This window comes from Dendrobium catenatum, unplaced genomic scaffold (assembly GCF_001605985.2).
Source record: "Dendrobium catenatum unplaced genomic scaffold, ASM160598v2 original_scaffold_235402, whole genome shotgun sequence".
Lineage (NCBI taxonomy): Eukaryota > Viridiplantae > Streptophyta > Magnoliopsida > Asparagales > Orchidaceae > Dendrobium > Dendrobium catenatum.
This window is the reverse complement of record NW_021553810.1, coordinates 253,027-271,279: the sequence shown is the minus strand read 5'-3', so window position 1 is coordinate 271,279 and position 18,253 is coordinate 253,027. Positions and strand designations below refer to the sequence as shown.

The following is an 18,253-nucleotide window of genomic DNA, read 5'->3' as shown; positions in this document are numbered from 1 at the left end:
TATTAGGTTGTGCTTTGACCACTACATTCCCCGGTTTACCTGGGTGTCGTGAGGCGCATTATATGACATTGGCGACGTGGACATGATCATTCATATTTAGTTAAGCTATTGATATATCCTCTCAACACATACAATTCTACTTTCGATGTATTACAGCATTCGTTTTATTATGTTTGATAAAAATTCTAATAAAAATCTTATTCTATTAGGACACCATCTGCAGGACAGTGAGGATCAACCGATGATAGATGAATGTTTTTATGTTGATTGAATGTATGTAATTTAGAACTGGTGAACTCTGATACTTTGATTGTACACTTAATCAATGAACTGATCTTCTGAATCCCTTGTGACTTGCTTATCCTGTGATGTAATTTTTGATTTTGTTTGTATCTTATAGTGTGATGAAATAGCGGCGTGTTGCCCCAACATATATATGCCTTTTCTGTAGTTTACGACTTAGGTGAACCTCCCTCAATATCAGAGGGTATGCTGTCCATTGTTTTTCTTCTAGGTGCTGACAAGTTCGGCGGCTACCCGGCCGGTTTCGCGCCTGGACAACTACGATACCTGGACCGACAAAGATAGCCCGCCGGTTAAATTATAAAGCCGCCCGGTAAAGTCACGGCGCTTACTGATCCTGGCCTGCCGGCGTTGATTAATAACGATGACCCCCGAGGTTAAAACCGTCCGGTAATACCCGACGCTATAACGCCCGCACGCCGTACTCCCTTCACCGGCGGTCCTAGAACGGCGCCGGCCGGCCGGTCCTTACATGAAGACGACCGACGCCTAGGCTTTATACCACGTAATTTTGAGCCCGCCGGTTTTCCTGGCGGTTACCATAACCGCCGGCCTAACCGCCGGCCGACCGACTCCGGTTAAGAATTCCCCGTGGTCACCGCGGTTTGCCCGGAAAAACTCGCCCCGCACCCGCACCAAATAAACCGCCGTTAATAGCCGTTCGGAAATCTGGTTTTCCTACGTCGTTATTTTCCGGCGGTTCCACAAACCCGCCGTTTAGACCCCGCCGGCTCTAACCTTTAAAATCGCCGGTAAAATCTTAATACCTAACCGCCCGGAACATGACCGCGCGGTTTCAGCGTTTTTCCTGTATGAGTAGACCTGTCAATATTCGGACCCGACCCCAAACCCGACCCGAATGCCGACCCGGAATTTTTTTCGCGGTTGCGGTTGACCCCGTAACCGAAGCGGGTCGGGTTCGCGGCTCCGGCAAAACTGCCCGTTTGCCATGAAACCGGTCGGTTCGGGTTGACCACCGACTGGCTTTGCTTCGGGTCAACCCGCCGAAAAATCCCGTGTTAATTAATTTAAAGAAAAATTCTAAGATTTCCCGCTGCCCCCCCGCCAGCCCGCTCGACTGCCCTCGTGCCGCCTGCCCCGCCTAGCCCCCTGCTCAGCCGCTCGGCGTGCTCACGCGCTGGTCCCCTCCCCGTGCTGACCGCCCTCCAGGCGCCAAGCCCCCGCGCATGCCCGCACAGCCCCCGCTCGGCCGCCCGCCCAACTGGCCAACCATTTCCGAAGTTCGAAGCTCCGCCAAGTTTCCCGACGCCCCGTTGCCGACGCAGGTCGCGCGGTGTGCCCGCTCGCAGCAGTCCTGAGACGCGTCCGACTCCCGAAGCAGGCCAGCCATTTGCGCCATTTCCGAAAGCCGGCCAATAAGCCTTTGGCCCATTCTTTCGAGGCAAGGCCAGCGCCAGACCAGCGCCAGACTGCGGTCCAGTGTCCGCGTCCTTCGCTGAGTGCGGGTCGGGTCCGGGTTGACCCCGAACCCAAGCAGGGTCGGTTTCGGTCCAGTACAATGACTCCGTTTGCAAAACCGGGTCGGGACAACCCGAACCCGATAATACCGGGTCAGTTTCCGGAGCCTCTCGGGTCACCCAACCCGTAACCGAAATTGACATGGTCCTCCTTAACAAGTGCCCACCATACTACAAGAGCGCGTGTACAGGGTCACTCCCTCTGCCGGTGACATCATTCACAACCTGGCTTCTCCCTCCCTACCGTGCTACAAGAGGCACCAAATAGGGGGTCTCTGGACCTAGCCAACAAATGCCTGAGCGGTGATTTTTTTTGAGTTTATGGAATTATATGCTTTCGTGTGGGGTTGATGACGACGGTATGACGATGATAATAAAGCACAAACATCTTTCCCCTTTTTTATTCTTCCTCTTTTTTAATTTATTGATCATTATATTTTTTGTTTACTTCTCTCTCTTTTTTTGTTTCTTTCACTTCTCTTTTTCTTTTGACGTGTGGTTTGTGGTATATATCATATACACATGCACGTGCGCATCCGTTTAGGTCACCAATATGCAAAAAATATGAATACAAAAAATATCACTGACAACATAATAGGAATATAATTGCGTCTGATTAGCAATAATGAATTTTTTTTTTTGTTAATAACATAATGCAAATAAAAAGAACATTACTCGTCTCAATTAGAGTTGGTGAACGTATTCAGACGGGCCCATAAGTGGCTGTTTGGTGGTTTTTAAGGCAAATAATCATGTAAGGAAAGGCTTGGTTGGGATATATCATGAAGTGGGTGGCCCTTATGAGCTTTTTTGAAATAGTGGGTTTGGAAGAGTTGTGGGTTTAGTGTAGATTTCAGTATACAGGACAAGTGGGCGTGATTGAAAGGCTGCTCATTGAAGCTCCCTTGTCGTGTTTAGCTATGGGACCTGAATATCTTGTGTTGAGAAAGGAGAGTCACATGAAGTGTAACCTGGTTTAACCCAGGTGATTAAAGAGGGTAGCGTTCGATATGAGGCGTGGACTTTGGACTGAGATTTGGTAGATGTTGGGGCTGTTAATTCGTGACTCTGGTGGGGCTTAGGTTAACATTGGCCGAAATACAAAGGGGGTTGGAGGAATGGCGGCTGCTGTTAGGCTCAGATTTGGAGACTTGGGGAAAGATGGTTGGAAGATAGGTTGAAGAGAAGTTGATCCTTGGGGGTTCAATCCATGCTTCAGCAACCGATTGGACATGTTTTGCGCACTGGAGGGTCGATGGGTGGAGAGGGGGGGGGGGGGCAGGGGGGTCGATCGCGTGTTCTGCAGTTTGTGAGGGTTCTGCTTGGGCGGGGGGGGGGGGGGGGGGGCGGGGGGGTGGGGGGGGGGGGCGGGGGGGGGGGGGTGGGGGGGGGGGCTCTTTGAGGAGACAGACAAGAGGCTGGGCGTTGTGAAGCTACAACAAGTTGTGCGTGTGAGGGAAGGGACGAAAGGATTGTATGAGCGGCCATGTACGGTTTGGCTTGATCGAGAGGCCTGGTTGCGGGTCAAGTAACTTATTTGATGGGCTGAGGGAGAGGAAGGTAGAGGCGAAGGAGCTGTTGTGGAGATCGGGTGGAGTGGATTCAGGGTAAACTGTGTGAAGCAGATATCAGACAAGGCAATGGATAATTACTGATAGAGGAGTTCTCGTGGTTCTGAGTCGAAGCTGAATTTCAGCTCCATCGTCAAGGTTTGCTATCGCGGGATTTACGGGAATCGACGAGGAGTTCAGCAAAAAATCGGGGATTTAGGCAGAGTTTCAACAAAGATGATGTAAGTGCATTGAATTGTAATTTAAATTGATTTGATTTTAATTTTTTGAGCAAATTAATAATAACATTAAAAGCGATTCACCATTATTATTATCGTCGTCAATTTAAAATGACTGTGATGAGTTAATTATCCCAAAATGACTCGATCAACGAGCAATCTTCTAGTTGTTCGCGTTGATTTGCGTGTATGATCTTCATTCGACAAACTTATAGCGTATTTTGAGTATTGACAACATTTCGAACGCAACAACGAAATTTGTTTTGAGATTGAACATTATTTGGGTAAAGCTGCATGTCAATTTCCTCGATTTGCTTGTCGTTGCTTCGAGACCTGTGCCGATCTCACTGTGCTACTTTGATTGATCAAATTGAAAACAAATTTTGAGAATTGACGATAATTCAAACGCAAAAATGAAGTGTGTTTTGCGATCTGACATCATTTTGGCGATGACGCATGTTAATTTTCTCGATTTGAGTGTTGTCGCCTCGTGATTCATGCAAATTTTGCCGTACAACTCCAATTGAACAAGTTGATACTGATTTTTGGGTGTCGACAATGTTCCGGGCACAAGGAAGAAATCAGTTTTACGATCGGACATCATTTGGGCGACGCCATAGATCAATTTCTTGCGTCGGTCATCCCCTTGGACCAATCTCGTCTGATTTGACCCCTCTTAGGAGAACTCAACATCCTAAGTATAACGACGCAATCCGTTTGGCAATAGGAGGACTTAAAGTGACGTGTCAAGAACATTGCTTGATTCGTCGGTTTCACTCTTTTCGCACGTGGTTTAATGTGTAGGGTTCAACATTGCTTCACTTCAACTAAATCCTTACTACTGCTTTGTTTGACTATCTTATTAAAAGCTATCATCTACTTTTTTAGAAGCTAAAACCTTCCCATCGTATATTACTTTCTAAGAATCCTTACGAGTCTCTTTATATCTTTCCCAATTTTTAGAGTTCTTATATTTAAACTAATTTTTATAACAAAACTTTTTAGTTTTGATTTTTTTTTTTTGCATATTTTGATTCCACCGGCAACTATTTTTATTTTTAGAGTTTTTTCTTTTAATACTTCAAGCATATTTTTTGTTACATTCTTAATATCACTAGCTAGTTTTTCCCACATAATATTAGTTTCCTCATGCACAAGACAAAATCTAAAGTTCTCAAATCTTACCATCAAAAATATTTTTATTACTGTTCTTTAAATGTTCCAATCTAATTTTAAAACAATGTTTTAGTTTATTTTTCATATTTTGTTATTTCATCTTAAAGTCCAAAAATAATAAGTGATGTTGGATACATAAACTTTCACTTGGAATAATTTTATAATATATGGTATTTAAACGATCTATTTTTCTTATAAGAAAATAATGAATATGAGTTTTAATATATCCATTCTTATAAGTGATGAGATGCTCATCTCTTTTTTTAAATAAAGTATTAGCAATTACGTAATCATAAGCTAGAGAAAAATCTAATATGGTCTTACCACCTTCATTAGTCGTTTCAAACTCATAGCCACTATAAATGCTTTTAAAATTCTCAATCTATCTTAAATCTCTTCCATCAAAAACTTTTCTTCAAGTGGTACCTTTTGTATTAATTCTTCTAAATCATTCTAAAATTTTAATGTTGAACATATATCCAAATTTACTTTGAAACATAAGCACTAATAATATTAATAATCTTAGCATCAACAATAATAAATAAAATTATAATTCTAACTTTAATTCTATCAATTTTTATAACATTATTTTTAAAATTCTTATTTGTTTATAATATGACTCCTACTAGAATAATAAAGTTTAAATCCTAAATTATTAATCTCCTTAGCCTTCTCTCTAACCCATTTAATTTCCTAAATGCATAGAATATTTCTTTATCAAAAGAAAATAAACTATTTTAAACTTATCACATTTCAAAAGAGTTAGTTGGGGTCACTAAATCAAAAAATAATACAAAAGGTCACCAATCTTTTAACTTCTTGAAGAGGATGTTAGAAAAAGAATAATAATCAAACTTATTCCTGCTAGAAATGCAAGCATTAAAGATTTGCTAATTATTTCTTATTGAGAATAGCTTGTGACTTTATTTCGCAGTTTGCATTTTATTTTCATAATTCATGATATATCCAATATTCACTTGTATATTTCCTATGTCTAGACTTGACCTACATCATTTGTTCCACAATGACCAAGATTCTCTCCTAGCAAATCTTTATTCAACACCACCTTCATTGTTATCAACATAGTATTAGGGCTAAAGTTGTTCCATCTGATTAGAGATGAGAAAATCTTAATGACTTTTTTCTCTTCTTCAACACTTATTTCTTATTTCAATAGTTATTTTTTTACTGGAGATGAGAATAGCTTGTGACTTCCTTAACTTATACAATAATTATTTCAAGAAAGAGAAATGCATTCTTCATTCATGTTTGAAATAAAATACAAATTTTATTTCATGGGCAGCTTAGAAGAGTGCCACCTAGCCCCACCTTTATGCAAAAGTAAAGAACATTACATCATTTAACGCAAACTTATTTTGTATCACAATTCTGCCACATATGTATAGCCATTATATGGTTATTATAAGCTGGGTATATCCTTTTTAAATTTAAAATCACGTCCAATAATGCTTCATTAGTATTACTCTTTAATTTAAGCCTTTCTTCAAGGAAGAGTTTTGTTTATTTTGAAAATTAAAATTATCTTTAATAATTCTTCATTAGTATAACTCCTTAATTTAAGCCTTATTTTAACGTAGATAGCCTTGTTTAATTTAATGTTTTCTTCAGTAATGCATTGTTGATATAACTCTTCCTTAGTTTACGTTTTGCTTTAAGGGATAGAGTGTTGGCTGAAATTTGACAAATCTTATCTTGAATTTGAGGTTGCACCATAATTTGAGAGAGGATGGACCGAAATTGTCATGAGTGGAGCTGAAGGTTGTATTAGACATTTTTTTATTGCAATCTAAGCATTTGGGAGGCAATAAAATGTCTTCTTTCTTGATAAATCTTTTTGAAGCATGATCATAATAGATTTTTATTCTTCATCGATGTGATAACTTGAAGCTTGTATTGTTGCTTTATATTCATGTGTCCATGACATACTTCTAAATTTTCAAATTCATCACGCCATCAGGTGACTCGCATCATGAGATATCCATTTCTATTATTTGTGCTTCATAGGGTTCTAGAACCATTTAATTGCATCTTATGATTTGTATGTAGGTTCCCTGTTTAGATTGTGTTAGCATGCATGTGTTTTTAGCATGTCTTGTTTGGTGATCGGCATATTGTAAGAAAGTTATCCTCATCTCTTTATAGCCTTTTCAAGAAAGAAAATGAATGTGTGCACATTTGTGATGGTGATAGAGAAATTTAGTCATTAGACATTCTTAATTACATTGTTTGTTTGTAAGGGTGAATTGCATTTACATGTAAGTGCGTGAGATCAAGTTGACTGTAATTTGAAAAGGATAGGCCTAATTGGTTACCTAGAAACAAAATGTTACTTGAAATGAGTAGTTCATCATCATTAGTCTTATCTTAGTTATTTGGTGGCTGCTATATGAATCTTTTTTTTTTTTTCATTTCTTTTGAGTTTTGCATGGGGTTCTAAATCTCTTCATCCAAAAAATTTTTGATTAACTTTCATCATGCTACTTTTCCGTCTTTCCCTTTTCCTTTTAATAGGGCAAACCACCTATCTACTCTGATAATGGATGAAGAGGGATAAGCTGTCCTATCGAAGGCTAAGTGTAGAGGTTTATTAGAATATTAAATTAAAATTTGAGTTAATGGGGAAAAAATAAATATAAAACTAATTACTTACAAGATTGAAACAAATGCATTGACAAAATTAAAAATTTAAATTGCTTTGATAAAACATTCACAAGACAAAACTTGAAAGATCACAATTTAAGATTAAATATTTCATAAATAGAAATGCAAATCTTAAGCTAGGCATTGAGGAGAAAAATTCTAGGAGGTGGTTTAAAGAAGTAAAGAAGTTGTAAATAAGAGTTATACTAAAACAACTGGAAGATTGTTGTTATGAGCATGGTTTTGCAAATCGGACCATACTGGTTGGTTCGATCGATTCAACTGTGAACCGGTCATGTGGTCGGTTCAGTCCTCATCAAAAACGATCCAACATCAAACCGTTGAGAACCGATTTAATTTGCCGATTTAACCGTCGAACCAGCCACAATTTTTAAGAATCGGTTGGGTCAATTCATAATCTATTTAAATAATTTAATTGAATATAAAATATTTTATTAAATATTAAATTAAATTAAATATGACACATTTTATTTAATTATAACTAAAATTTTTATAATGATTATATATCAAAAAATTAAATTTTATCTATTTATTAATTTTAAATGATCTGACATGAATGATTTATAGATGTAAAATGTTAATGTGAATTTAATATACAATTTATGGTTGTTAAAATTTTCTAAATATATAATATAAATTAGCTAAAGTTTATGATAATTTATATTAAATATAATAAAAATTAGTAATAAATTATATTAAATTTATAAGTGTATATATAAATTAGCTTTATTTTAGTCACAAATTTCTATCAATATATAATTATTATATCATTTGTTTTTTATTTAAATAAATATAATATTTATGTCATCATCCGGTTTAACCCTAGTTGAACCATTGAACCTTGAATCTCTCGTATTTTCGGTTTGATGCCTAGTCCGACTTCCACAACTTTGGTTATGATAGTTCATGTTAATAATAGCCTTCCAATCCTTTGAAGTCTTATGATGGTGAGCTATGCCTTCAATTGAAGAAGTCTTTCACACCAGCAAATAAAGTACTCAAGAATCAGACAAGCGGGGAAACTTAAAGTTTTATTTCTTCATTCTTTACGTAATGCTTGAGGTGCGAAAGGTGTCATATATGCAGCCTAAAAGTTGCTACTATGAATCATCATCATTCAAAGCTAATGAATAGAAAAAGATAGTGGTAAAAAAAGGTGATAAGAGAATTCACGAAAGATGTTGCAGGTTTCATGCACAAATACTATCTATTATTATACAAAGCATGATGGGTTGGTTAAACCTATAAATAAACTTATGATTAAATAAAACACAAACTAAACATTACCCTACTCCTAAAATGGCCTAAAAACTCATTAGGATTGAAAAACATAAAAAATAAGACTGCAAAATCTGATCCTAATGTGCCACACACCTAATCGAATTGGGTTTTACAACTCCCACCTAGAAAAGTGAATCTCCAACATTTAGATGTGCTAGTATCGCTCATTAAATTTGTCCTCATCTTGTCAAGTATCAGTCATTGTACTTAAACCACAATGCCAAGTATAAAGATCTATGCACAACAAAATCATTTGGATTCCTTGATACATCGAAATAACTTTATGTTTCATCATAATTTATTAACTTAATTTGTATTAAATTTATGTATATGTATATAAAATCATATACAATTCTTTGACTTTGTATAATGTTTGATGTTCTCTAGACATAAACTAAAACCTAGTTTATTTTATAAATTACAAATGCATATATTAGCAACTCCTTAGGATGTAAACATATGAAATACATTATCATACATGATATTAATTTAAGGAAAGAAAAAAAGATCAAAATGGTCCTTTGACTCTTTATAAAAGATTTAATTGGTCTCTAACTATATTAAATGATCATTTTGGTCCTTCAACTCTTGAAAGATGAATCAAAATAGTTCTATCATGGGATTATTTTGGTTTCTTTTTAAGAACTTGAGGGACTAAAATTATTTTTTAATATAATTGGTTATCATTTTGATCCTTCATAAAGAGTTAATGGACCATTTTGGTCATTTTCCTTTTAAGAAGGTTAGGCTTAAGATTATATTTTTTGAGCACCTCTAGATGAAGTTAAAATCTAAGCTTTAAATCCTCCTCTCCTCACCTTGCCTATGTCAAAAGACTCTTACCTTTTCTTTCTCTTCCTTTACAAGCTATGGAAACACTCCTAAAATTCTCTTTTGGCTGTTGTATGCGCCTTAATGATAGGCAAAGCTGTCGACTTCACACATGGTCAAGGACATTTGCTCTTGCTGTTTCTCTCTCACTCGAACAATTGCTTGGTCTCTCTCTCTCTCACTCTTAAGGCTCACCCAATTACTCATTAGCCTTTTCTTGCTTCTCGCTTGCTTTATTCCTTGGCTTTCATAGGCCACTCGCTTGATCCTCACCTCTCTCTCTCTCTCTCTCTCTCTCTCTCTCTCTCTCTCTCTCTTTATATTATATATATATATATTATTAATTACTAGTAAGTATTATAACATATGTAGTAAATGAATTAAAACGTGCAAGTAATTTAAGCTAAATTATAGAGCAATTGAGACACGAATATTCTCATATAATTTGATCATCTAATTAGCCTATGTCTGGGCCCTCCATTGACTTAGGAATTCACTATCTGAACTTGCCATTACAAGCTCAAGCCCTTTCAGTAAGTGAGTGTGGAGAAGCCTTGACAAAAACTACTTACTATTTTCTGTTCAAGCATGTTTTAAGGTCATCGATTATATATCCTGTGGAGAAGACTTGTAATTGTTATCTTAACAAAGTGCTCTGCATAATATTTTGAGTGATGCTTGATGTTTATAGAGTGAAGGTGGCAAGCATGGTTGACTGTGATGGGAGAACAAGGTTGTTTCCATTCAGCATGAATCTAAATGGCAAATTCAACTAGGAAATTTAACAATGGATGTCCATACCTTATTCCTGCTAGTAATATTCCTATGTTTACTTGATTTCTTTCCTTATGCAGATTTTATTCAGTTGAAACTTTAGTTATGCTCATATTCTTAGTTATTAGTCAGTAGGTTTTACTGCAATAATGAATATGTCTATTTTGATGGAAACTTGATTGCTGTTCAATAACCTTTTTTAGCAACTATCTTAATATTGTCACCCGGTCAAGTTAACGATGGCTTACCAAAAAATATCCCCCCATCCCCCTGTCTATCTCTTTCTCTCTCTCTTTCCATGTCTAATATCTCTTTATTAGTTTTCCTTATTGATATATGAATCATACTCTAAATCTCCACATATCGGTAACATTCAGTCGTTCCTCTTTTAGATTTAATTATCATATTCTTTTAATACTTCAGTTTTTATTTTCCAAAACATATATGTCCTAAATTTTGAAGCTATTCAAATCCCTAATTTGGATTTGCATCACTCCCATGTTGTGGTCGATAATTGTTTTTTCTTGGGAATAAAATGCAGTCACATTAGATGCTTGCCATTTGGCTAAATATATTACCACTTGTTGCATCCAAGTTTGTCTCTGGATGACATTCATCCATACTAGCAAGCCTACCTAGCAAGTTGATGAGTTCAAACTATGAGAATGGAGAAGATAGGGGGAGTAGAGAAAATTGTGTCAAAATATTCAACAAAGCTATTGATCTCAAACTGGCAAAATATCCACTATCAGCCAAAAAAGTTCCTTCAAATTATTCCTCATTATACTTTTATTTATAGAGTCATGAGGGTAACAGAAAGGATTATACAGAGAAAAAAGTGAAAAATACAACTCTACATACTACCTTAAATATGTGTCTCCTCCTAATTGGCTGAAGGGAAGAGAGAGGTCGGAAGGCTTTGGTGAGTTGCTTCTGGGCGAGTCCCATTGCGTCGAGTAGATGAGGGCATATGTACTCAAGTGGGTATGTGGGTGAGCACTATGATGAAAGGGGACCAACGGCTGGCATGCTTGCTGATTTTGTCAGCAGCTTGTATGAGGGATCTCCACCAAGGAGAGAGGAGCAAGTGAGATGATATCGCACAAATGGAGAGCTCTGAGGTAGACTGAGGGTCCCATGACGAGGCGCTTTCCTATAACTTAGTCTGGTGAGGATAGTACCTCTATGTGAGAGAGAGTGCCTAAGGTTGCTTTGAGGGAGAGCATGTGAGTGAGGCAGTGGTCTAGGTATATGGCGAGTTTCGGGTTGAGGAATCCTCAATTCACCCTGTAGAGGGTGAGCTACTTAGGTCCTGGCAAGTAGCACTTGTTTATCAATCTGGACGAGTTTCCTGTAAGTTCTAAGCTAGTAGAACCTCTAGTTAGGCAAGTTTTGTCTATATGCCCCACTTCAAGATAAGTTCCTCCATAACTTGTCAGTTACCTATTAAATTCCTATGAAAGCATATGTGAGTATGCACCACTAGTGCATCATTATCAAAATAAATGAACTTCAAAGTTGTAAGCTACTTAAGTGGCACTTGGCGCAAGCAATAAATAAAAATGTCTTTGAGATTATATTAAATAATCCTGATGAGTTTTTTCTTATGGGGAATATGTAACTTCCATCATCAAACATGCAAGATACTCCAGTTGAAACCTTTGCGTATTGTGAAATGTGAACTACGAAGACATCATTTGAGGGAGTTTGGTCGTCTAACTCTGATATGAAGCATTAATTTAATTGAGTTGTTGATTATAGACTGATTGATTTAATTTAGACTTATTTTTATCTATTTTAGGGCTTTATTTTCAAGACATTTTCATCTTTGTAAGTCAATGTGAAAAAAAAGTAATATTTTTGATATGTTGAATTTACTCTCCTTACTTTAGATTCTACTGGAGGGAGGAGTGTTTCTTGCAATGAATGGAAAGATAAAGAAGTTACACATGTATTAGTAGGGGTGTCAATATTTGATCTAACATGTAACTTAGAATGGATCTTACTCAATAATTTTGGGTTTGGGTTGGCTTGTATCCCAATAAATTGTGACATGTTTAGGGATATGCCAAAACCTAAATATAACACATCTAATTAGGAGATATTTTCTTAATTCTATTTTATTTATTTCATAGGATAAAAACTTATCCCAAATATTATATTAATTGGAACTGGGGAAGAAGGAAAATTAAACATATATAAGCATATCACTATTTATAGATACAGAGGGAATATGACTAATGACCAATCAAATTCCATCTAGGGAGCTAGTCAATATTTAGAGAAAACTCATAGGCTGTACTTGAACTTTTGACCTCTATCCAATAAACTAAGGCGCATTCCACTTGAGCTACTGTTTTGTTTTTGTGACCTCTATCCAATAAACTGAGTATACCACTTAACCGTAACACTGTTTTGTTCCCTAGGGATTTGGGTTATCTTGAAGTACTCCAGCCTGCTGATTTCTTCCTTCAGCTTGAAGAGATATTTTAAGAGTAACTTGTACCTGCTTATTTGTTGATTTGATTGATCATTAACTGCCAGTCTGAATACACCAACAATTGAGTTGCCTTGAGCCCTACGGTGAGTTTCAGGCCAACAAGTAAGGCTTTATACTATACTTGATTATTTGTAAATATAAACTCAACATTGGCTTATTGAGTTAAGGTTATTCTAGTGGTTCTCCTTAGAATTATGCATACGCCAACCTCCTGTTTGCCGGAGACGTCTTTGACGTATAAAATCCAGTGTTCCTGTGGAGTTGCTTCAGTCTCATTGTTTAGGTCGCTGAAGTTGCGCAGAAAATTGGGGAGTGCTTGGGCCTTTGATGGCTATCCTTGGCGTTTAATTTATTTAGAACTCGTTTAGTTTGAACAACAATTTATGCTGTCTTCTTAAGTGATCTGGTTTTGTGAGTATAGTCTTCAGTGGGTGATCGATTATTACTTGGATGGAATGGGCCTGTAAGTGAGTTGCTTTCTTTCCTTGGCTGATTTGAGCGGCTTTATCTCTAGGATCACCTTTATCTTATCCGAATGTACTTTGATGAGTTCAGGTGTGAGGAGGAACCCCAGAAACTTTCTTAAATCTATACTAAAAGTACATTTTTGTGGGTTCAGTCATATATTATACCATTTGAGGATGACAAATGTGTCTTTGAGATCCTTAATGTATTGGTTGAGCGACTTGCTCTTTACTAGGAGGTCATCCATATACACCCCTATGTTTCTCCCTTCTAATTTTGGATGACTCTATCCATCATATTCCGATAGGCCGCCTCTGCATTATTTTTGCCAAAATGCACCACCTTGTAGCAGTATAAGTTTTCTAAAGTGATAAAAGCTATCTTCTCGCAATCACTTAGGTGCATTTAATCTAATAGTAGTTTGAGAATACATCTAGGATGCTCATAATAGAGTAACCAATTATTGAATTGACTAGGGCATTCATTATTGAGTGGGTAGCCGTCTTTTGGGCATGCCGAGTTCAAATTAGTGAAGTTTGCACACATCATCCATCTTTCAGTAGCTTTTTGTACCATGACCACATTGGAAATCCAGTTTGGGTTTAGACCTCTCTGGTAAAAGTAGCTTTTAATAGCTTATGGACTTTCTCCATTTTGGGCTTGGCGTGTATAGCAGCTATCTTCTAGTTTTTTTTCTTTAGGGGTTTGACATCTTTTTTCATGTAGAGCATGTGGCAGGCGACTTCTTCATCAACTCTTCGCATATCTGCTATCATCCAATTTATAACATCTAGGTCACCTCTGAGGGCCTAGATTAACTCACCTCGGTGCTTCTTGCTGAAGAATGCATTTATTCTCAGGGTTCTATTGGACCCTCGTTCAAGTCTTAACACTTTCTCAGTGGCATTTGTAGGATCTACATCTAGCTGCAACATTTCATCTAGGGAAGTCGCCACCTTCCCTCCCTACTACTTATAGGTAGCATATATGTGATTGATTGAGGTCACCTACCACCATTATTTCTCTCCCTTCAGTTGGGAATTTGATGGAAATGTGGTTAGTGGACACCTCAACTTAGAATTTATTCAATAAATTGTTATCGAAGATGGCATTATAATTCGTTGGAGTGTTGACTTTGATGAAGTCTGCCATTGTAGTATACTGGTGGTCACCCTTGCTTCAAGTGATGGGTATGGCGAGTACTCATATTTGCTTGCACTTGCTATTGCAGTAGGGGTGAGCAAACAATGGGTGAGTTCTTCGTGGAAGGGGAAAGTAGCGCGAGTGGGTTCTTCCACCTCGATGCAGGGGTCCTTGCGATGCTCCAGTGGTCTTGGTTGCAGGGTTCCCTAGGTTCTTCGTGAAAATGTTGATCCCTAGGCAAATTTGGTCTCCTGCCCCTTCTATCCATAGGATGAGTTCTTTCTCTTTGATATTGTCACACCCCATTTTGCCCTTCTTAGTCAACCTAAGGTGTAACAGAGACGGAAAATCAAGTTAGATATAATTTCCACCAACACCCATCCCGAATTACCATCATTAGGATTTAGTGAGGAGAAATTTAATCTGCCCATACTACCTAAAAAAAGAACTGCTAATTTCCAACTATTAGATTATACCTCATGTTTTTAAGTATTCAAAAACACACTTTATATTCATCAATAGAAAATACAGAGCTTTACAAAAAAAAAAAAAAAAAAAAACTTTGAATAAAAATTTATGTACCCAAAAATTTTTTTTTACAATTTACTGGTGGTCTTCCTAACCACACCAACAAATATTGTAGACCCAAAAGGCTATGCACAAAGTGTAGCTCAACTTCCTATCTAAAGCCTAGCTGCATCATAAATCAATTAGTGAGCTAATCCTCAGTGAAATAAACAATTTTATTACAAGATTCAACATAAATCAATTAGTTTGACCTAAGGAGAGTGAACTCTTCAGTAGGCCCGAGTGATTATTTCCTGTTGATAACTCTAGGCAAGTTCCAACCAAATAATGCGTCTTGTTTGATGAGTTCCATCTGTTGTCTCCCTTGAGGGCAAGTTTCTTTCTATAAATTGCTAATTATCTTTTAAATACCTGTGAAGGCACATGCGAGCATAAAAAAAAGATGTGACTAAGATTTTTTTTTTCTTTTTTGAGAAGGTTAAGTGTATAATCACAAATATTTATTGTTAGGAGTTAGTAAATGTGCTTTAACACGCATGTCTTGAAGATGGAAAAGTTGCCCTTGCAACCTTCTCTACTGCTTATCATAGACTTTCTCTTTTATGCCTTTGGATTTTAAATAAAGAAATATTTTTCTATTAAAATTTGGGAGAAGCCCATTTAAAAATGTAGTTTTTTTATTTACTTCCAATTTTTGCTTGGATTTTTATTTCTCATTTTTACTTGATATTATGTATATTATTTTATCTATATGATTTAGATGCACCATGACAATGCGATCATTTGGCTTGTAAATGTTGTTGTTCTTTGGAATTCTTAGAGAATATGGTTCAATTTTTCATTTATAAATTTGTTTGTTGTTTTCAGCATTTTGAAGACTTTATAGCTGGACATTTTCGCAATCATGGCCGGAAAATCCTTGTGGCATGCAAAGCGTACGCTCAAGGTGCTCAGGTCGGGTGTGTTGTAGGGAACGGTGTGCAAGATGTTGACCAGGGTGATAAGAGCAGTTCTTCCACCTTCAAGAACACTCTGAGCACTCTCTTTGAACAGCTGCTAGTGGAGTTTACTGTCAAGGGAGCAGATTGTGATATTTTTCTTGTTGAAAAGGTAAAAAATGGGGCTGCGGTTGCCAAAGGTGGAACAGCTGCATCTAGTAACGGGCATTACTGAAGCCACAGTTGCAACTGCGGATAAAACTTCAAGCTGGGTAAAATAATTTTTGCAGTGCTGGCATGCCTAATACCAGTTTAGATTAAGCTTGGGTTATTTAGTTGCTAACTTTATGCATTTTCATTTTCTGTAAATATGATATGTAAATATTACTATATTTGTGTTTTTAGTGGGCATCAGCATGGAGGATTGCAGGGTTGTCTATAGTTTCACAGGGTTGTAAGGGGATAAACTATTTAACTTCTGAGCAATTTGTGTGACGTTGACATGACAAATGAAATTATCATTGCAAGGCATTTCAGTTGCGGTTTCAAAGCTTTAATTTACTGCAGTGTGCAGTTCCGATCATTATTTTTTTCACAATGTGCTAGTTTTTATGACTGTACTTTCTTATTTTTTTAAAATTATTTTTTAGTATAAAAATTTTATATCTTGTATTAAAAAATTACTTTAAGAAACAATAAGAAAACCAACCCAAACAAAACCTGAATGTCTAATGTGGCTGCTTTCAACTATGGGAAAGTAAGCTGTGTACCTACATTTTTAAATTTTGTATCTTTTTGTTTTTTATTTCCTCTTTTGCATTTTTATTGGACTTACCTTCTGTATTAATAAATTTAGAATGTTCTTGATTTAATACTTGACTGGAAATTTTTCAATGTTTCATGTGATTTTGGTGGCTTGGCGTTTAAAAGATATCGCGGGAATTGCTTGCGGGAAATAATCTTGTGGTCAATCCTCGTAGTTATTTTAGGTGAATGTGAGAACTGATGTCTTAAAGGCCATTACAGGTAAATTAGCCCGAAGCTTTTCTTCTGAGATATATAATGGGTACGTGATAGATTGTCATAAATAGAATAAGCCAAAATTGTCATATTTCCCAAGAGGGGAATTTGCCCAAGAAGAATGCGATCCTGTAGTAGTTTGGCTGCGCTAGTTTGTAGATTCATGGCGACTCTTCCTTAGAAGGATTGAAGTATGAAGACTCATCTTAGTAGATTAAAACAAGGCATAATTGTCCTTAACAAAACTTGTCAGAAGACTTGTCTAGATTGATTTGGGCCCTCAAGATTTCTCACCTTGGTAGGGATTGCTTGCTTGCAGTAATTATACATTGTTTAAGCCACCTATCTATAGTTGATATCCCCAATCTAGTTACAAGAAGAAAACAACTCAAAAGCTCCAATCCATATCTTCCAGTCTAGTTCTTTATTAGTAGCCATTTTCATTCAAGAAAACTCATCCCTTAAAGCTTAGTCGTATCAATAACACCTTAATGGACTTGCCCCAATATTTAGGGGACTCAACTTTGTTAATTCCCCTTCTATGACATAATTTTAATGGTTAGCCCAAATCACTCGGCCTTGAAGACTCACTTAGGGGACTTGCATTAGAACAAAGAGTAACGTTAAAGGTAGAGATCCACGTGAAAATTTACCAACTAGGCTATGCGTTTGTTATAGACTATAACAATCATATCATATGTTATATTTTATATTTTGTTAGGAGTAGCCTTCCATGTAGCCCTCTTAAGCCATATAAATAAATGTTGAAGTGGTATATTTTTGATCCACTAGACCTTATATTATATGTTGTGAGACTAAAAGAGATTTTGGAGCTCTTTTCTCCTACTCTCCTTACTCAAATCTCATTAAGTTTTCCTGCTCTCACTTATACGTTATCTGTTAGATGTCATCCAAAAATAGCCAATCCAATGTCCTTTAATGTGAAAGAGTTAGAGCCCATAGTTACACAAGCTGCCTAACATAAGACTCACAAGGAGCTAATTTCGATATGTTCTCAAACTATAGCGACTACGGACATTGGTCGAATTTCTTGAACTCACTAAAAGCTAGGTTAATGTAAAGGAATACAATTGTTTGGTAAAGTATTCCTCAACCCCCTGCTTATAGAACTCATCATTAGGCATGAATGATATCATTGTAGAGGGCATGTTAGGAGTCACCAAAGGAGCCATTGAGCCAACAAAAGGCCTTATATGCTATAGAACCAACACCATCTAGACATAGAAGCCCTTACAAGTAAGTTTGCTGAGAATTATGGGGTTTCCTGCGGAGGAATTGTTGCAAACCACTCACTTGTATCACAAAGAAGGTATGCATTATGCAC

The 18,253-nt window shown here is 36.9% G+C and overlaps 1 protein-coding gene across 3 annotated transcripts in view; it reads left to right on the top strand.

The window, feature by feature from the left end:
* Positions 1 to 16,445, top strand: part of LOC110103090 (putative ubiquitin-conjugating enzyme E2 38) — a 60,193-nt gene extending 43,748 nt beyond the window's left edge. For all 3 annotated transcript variants that reach the window (XM_020831655.2, XM_020831657.2, XM_020831656.2), the window contains exon 8: positions 15,818 to 16,445. In XM_020831655.2, coding sequence (XP_020687314.1) covers positions 15,818 to 16,123 — 306 coding nt within the window. In that variant the 3' untranslated portion in view covers positions 16,124 to 16,445. The remainder of the gene's footprint in view (positions 1 to 15,817) is intronic.
* The last annotated feature ends 1,808 nt before the right edge of the window (positions 16,446 to 18,253 follow it).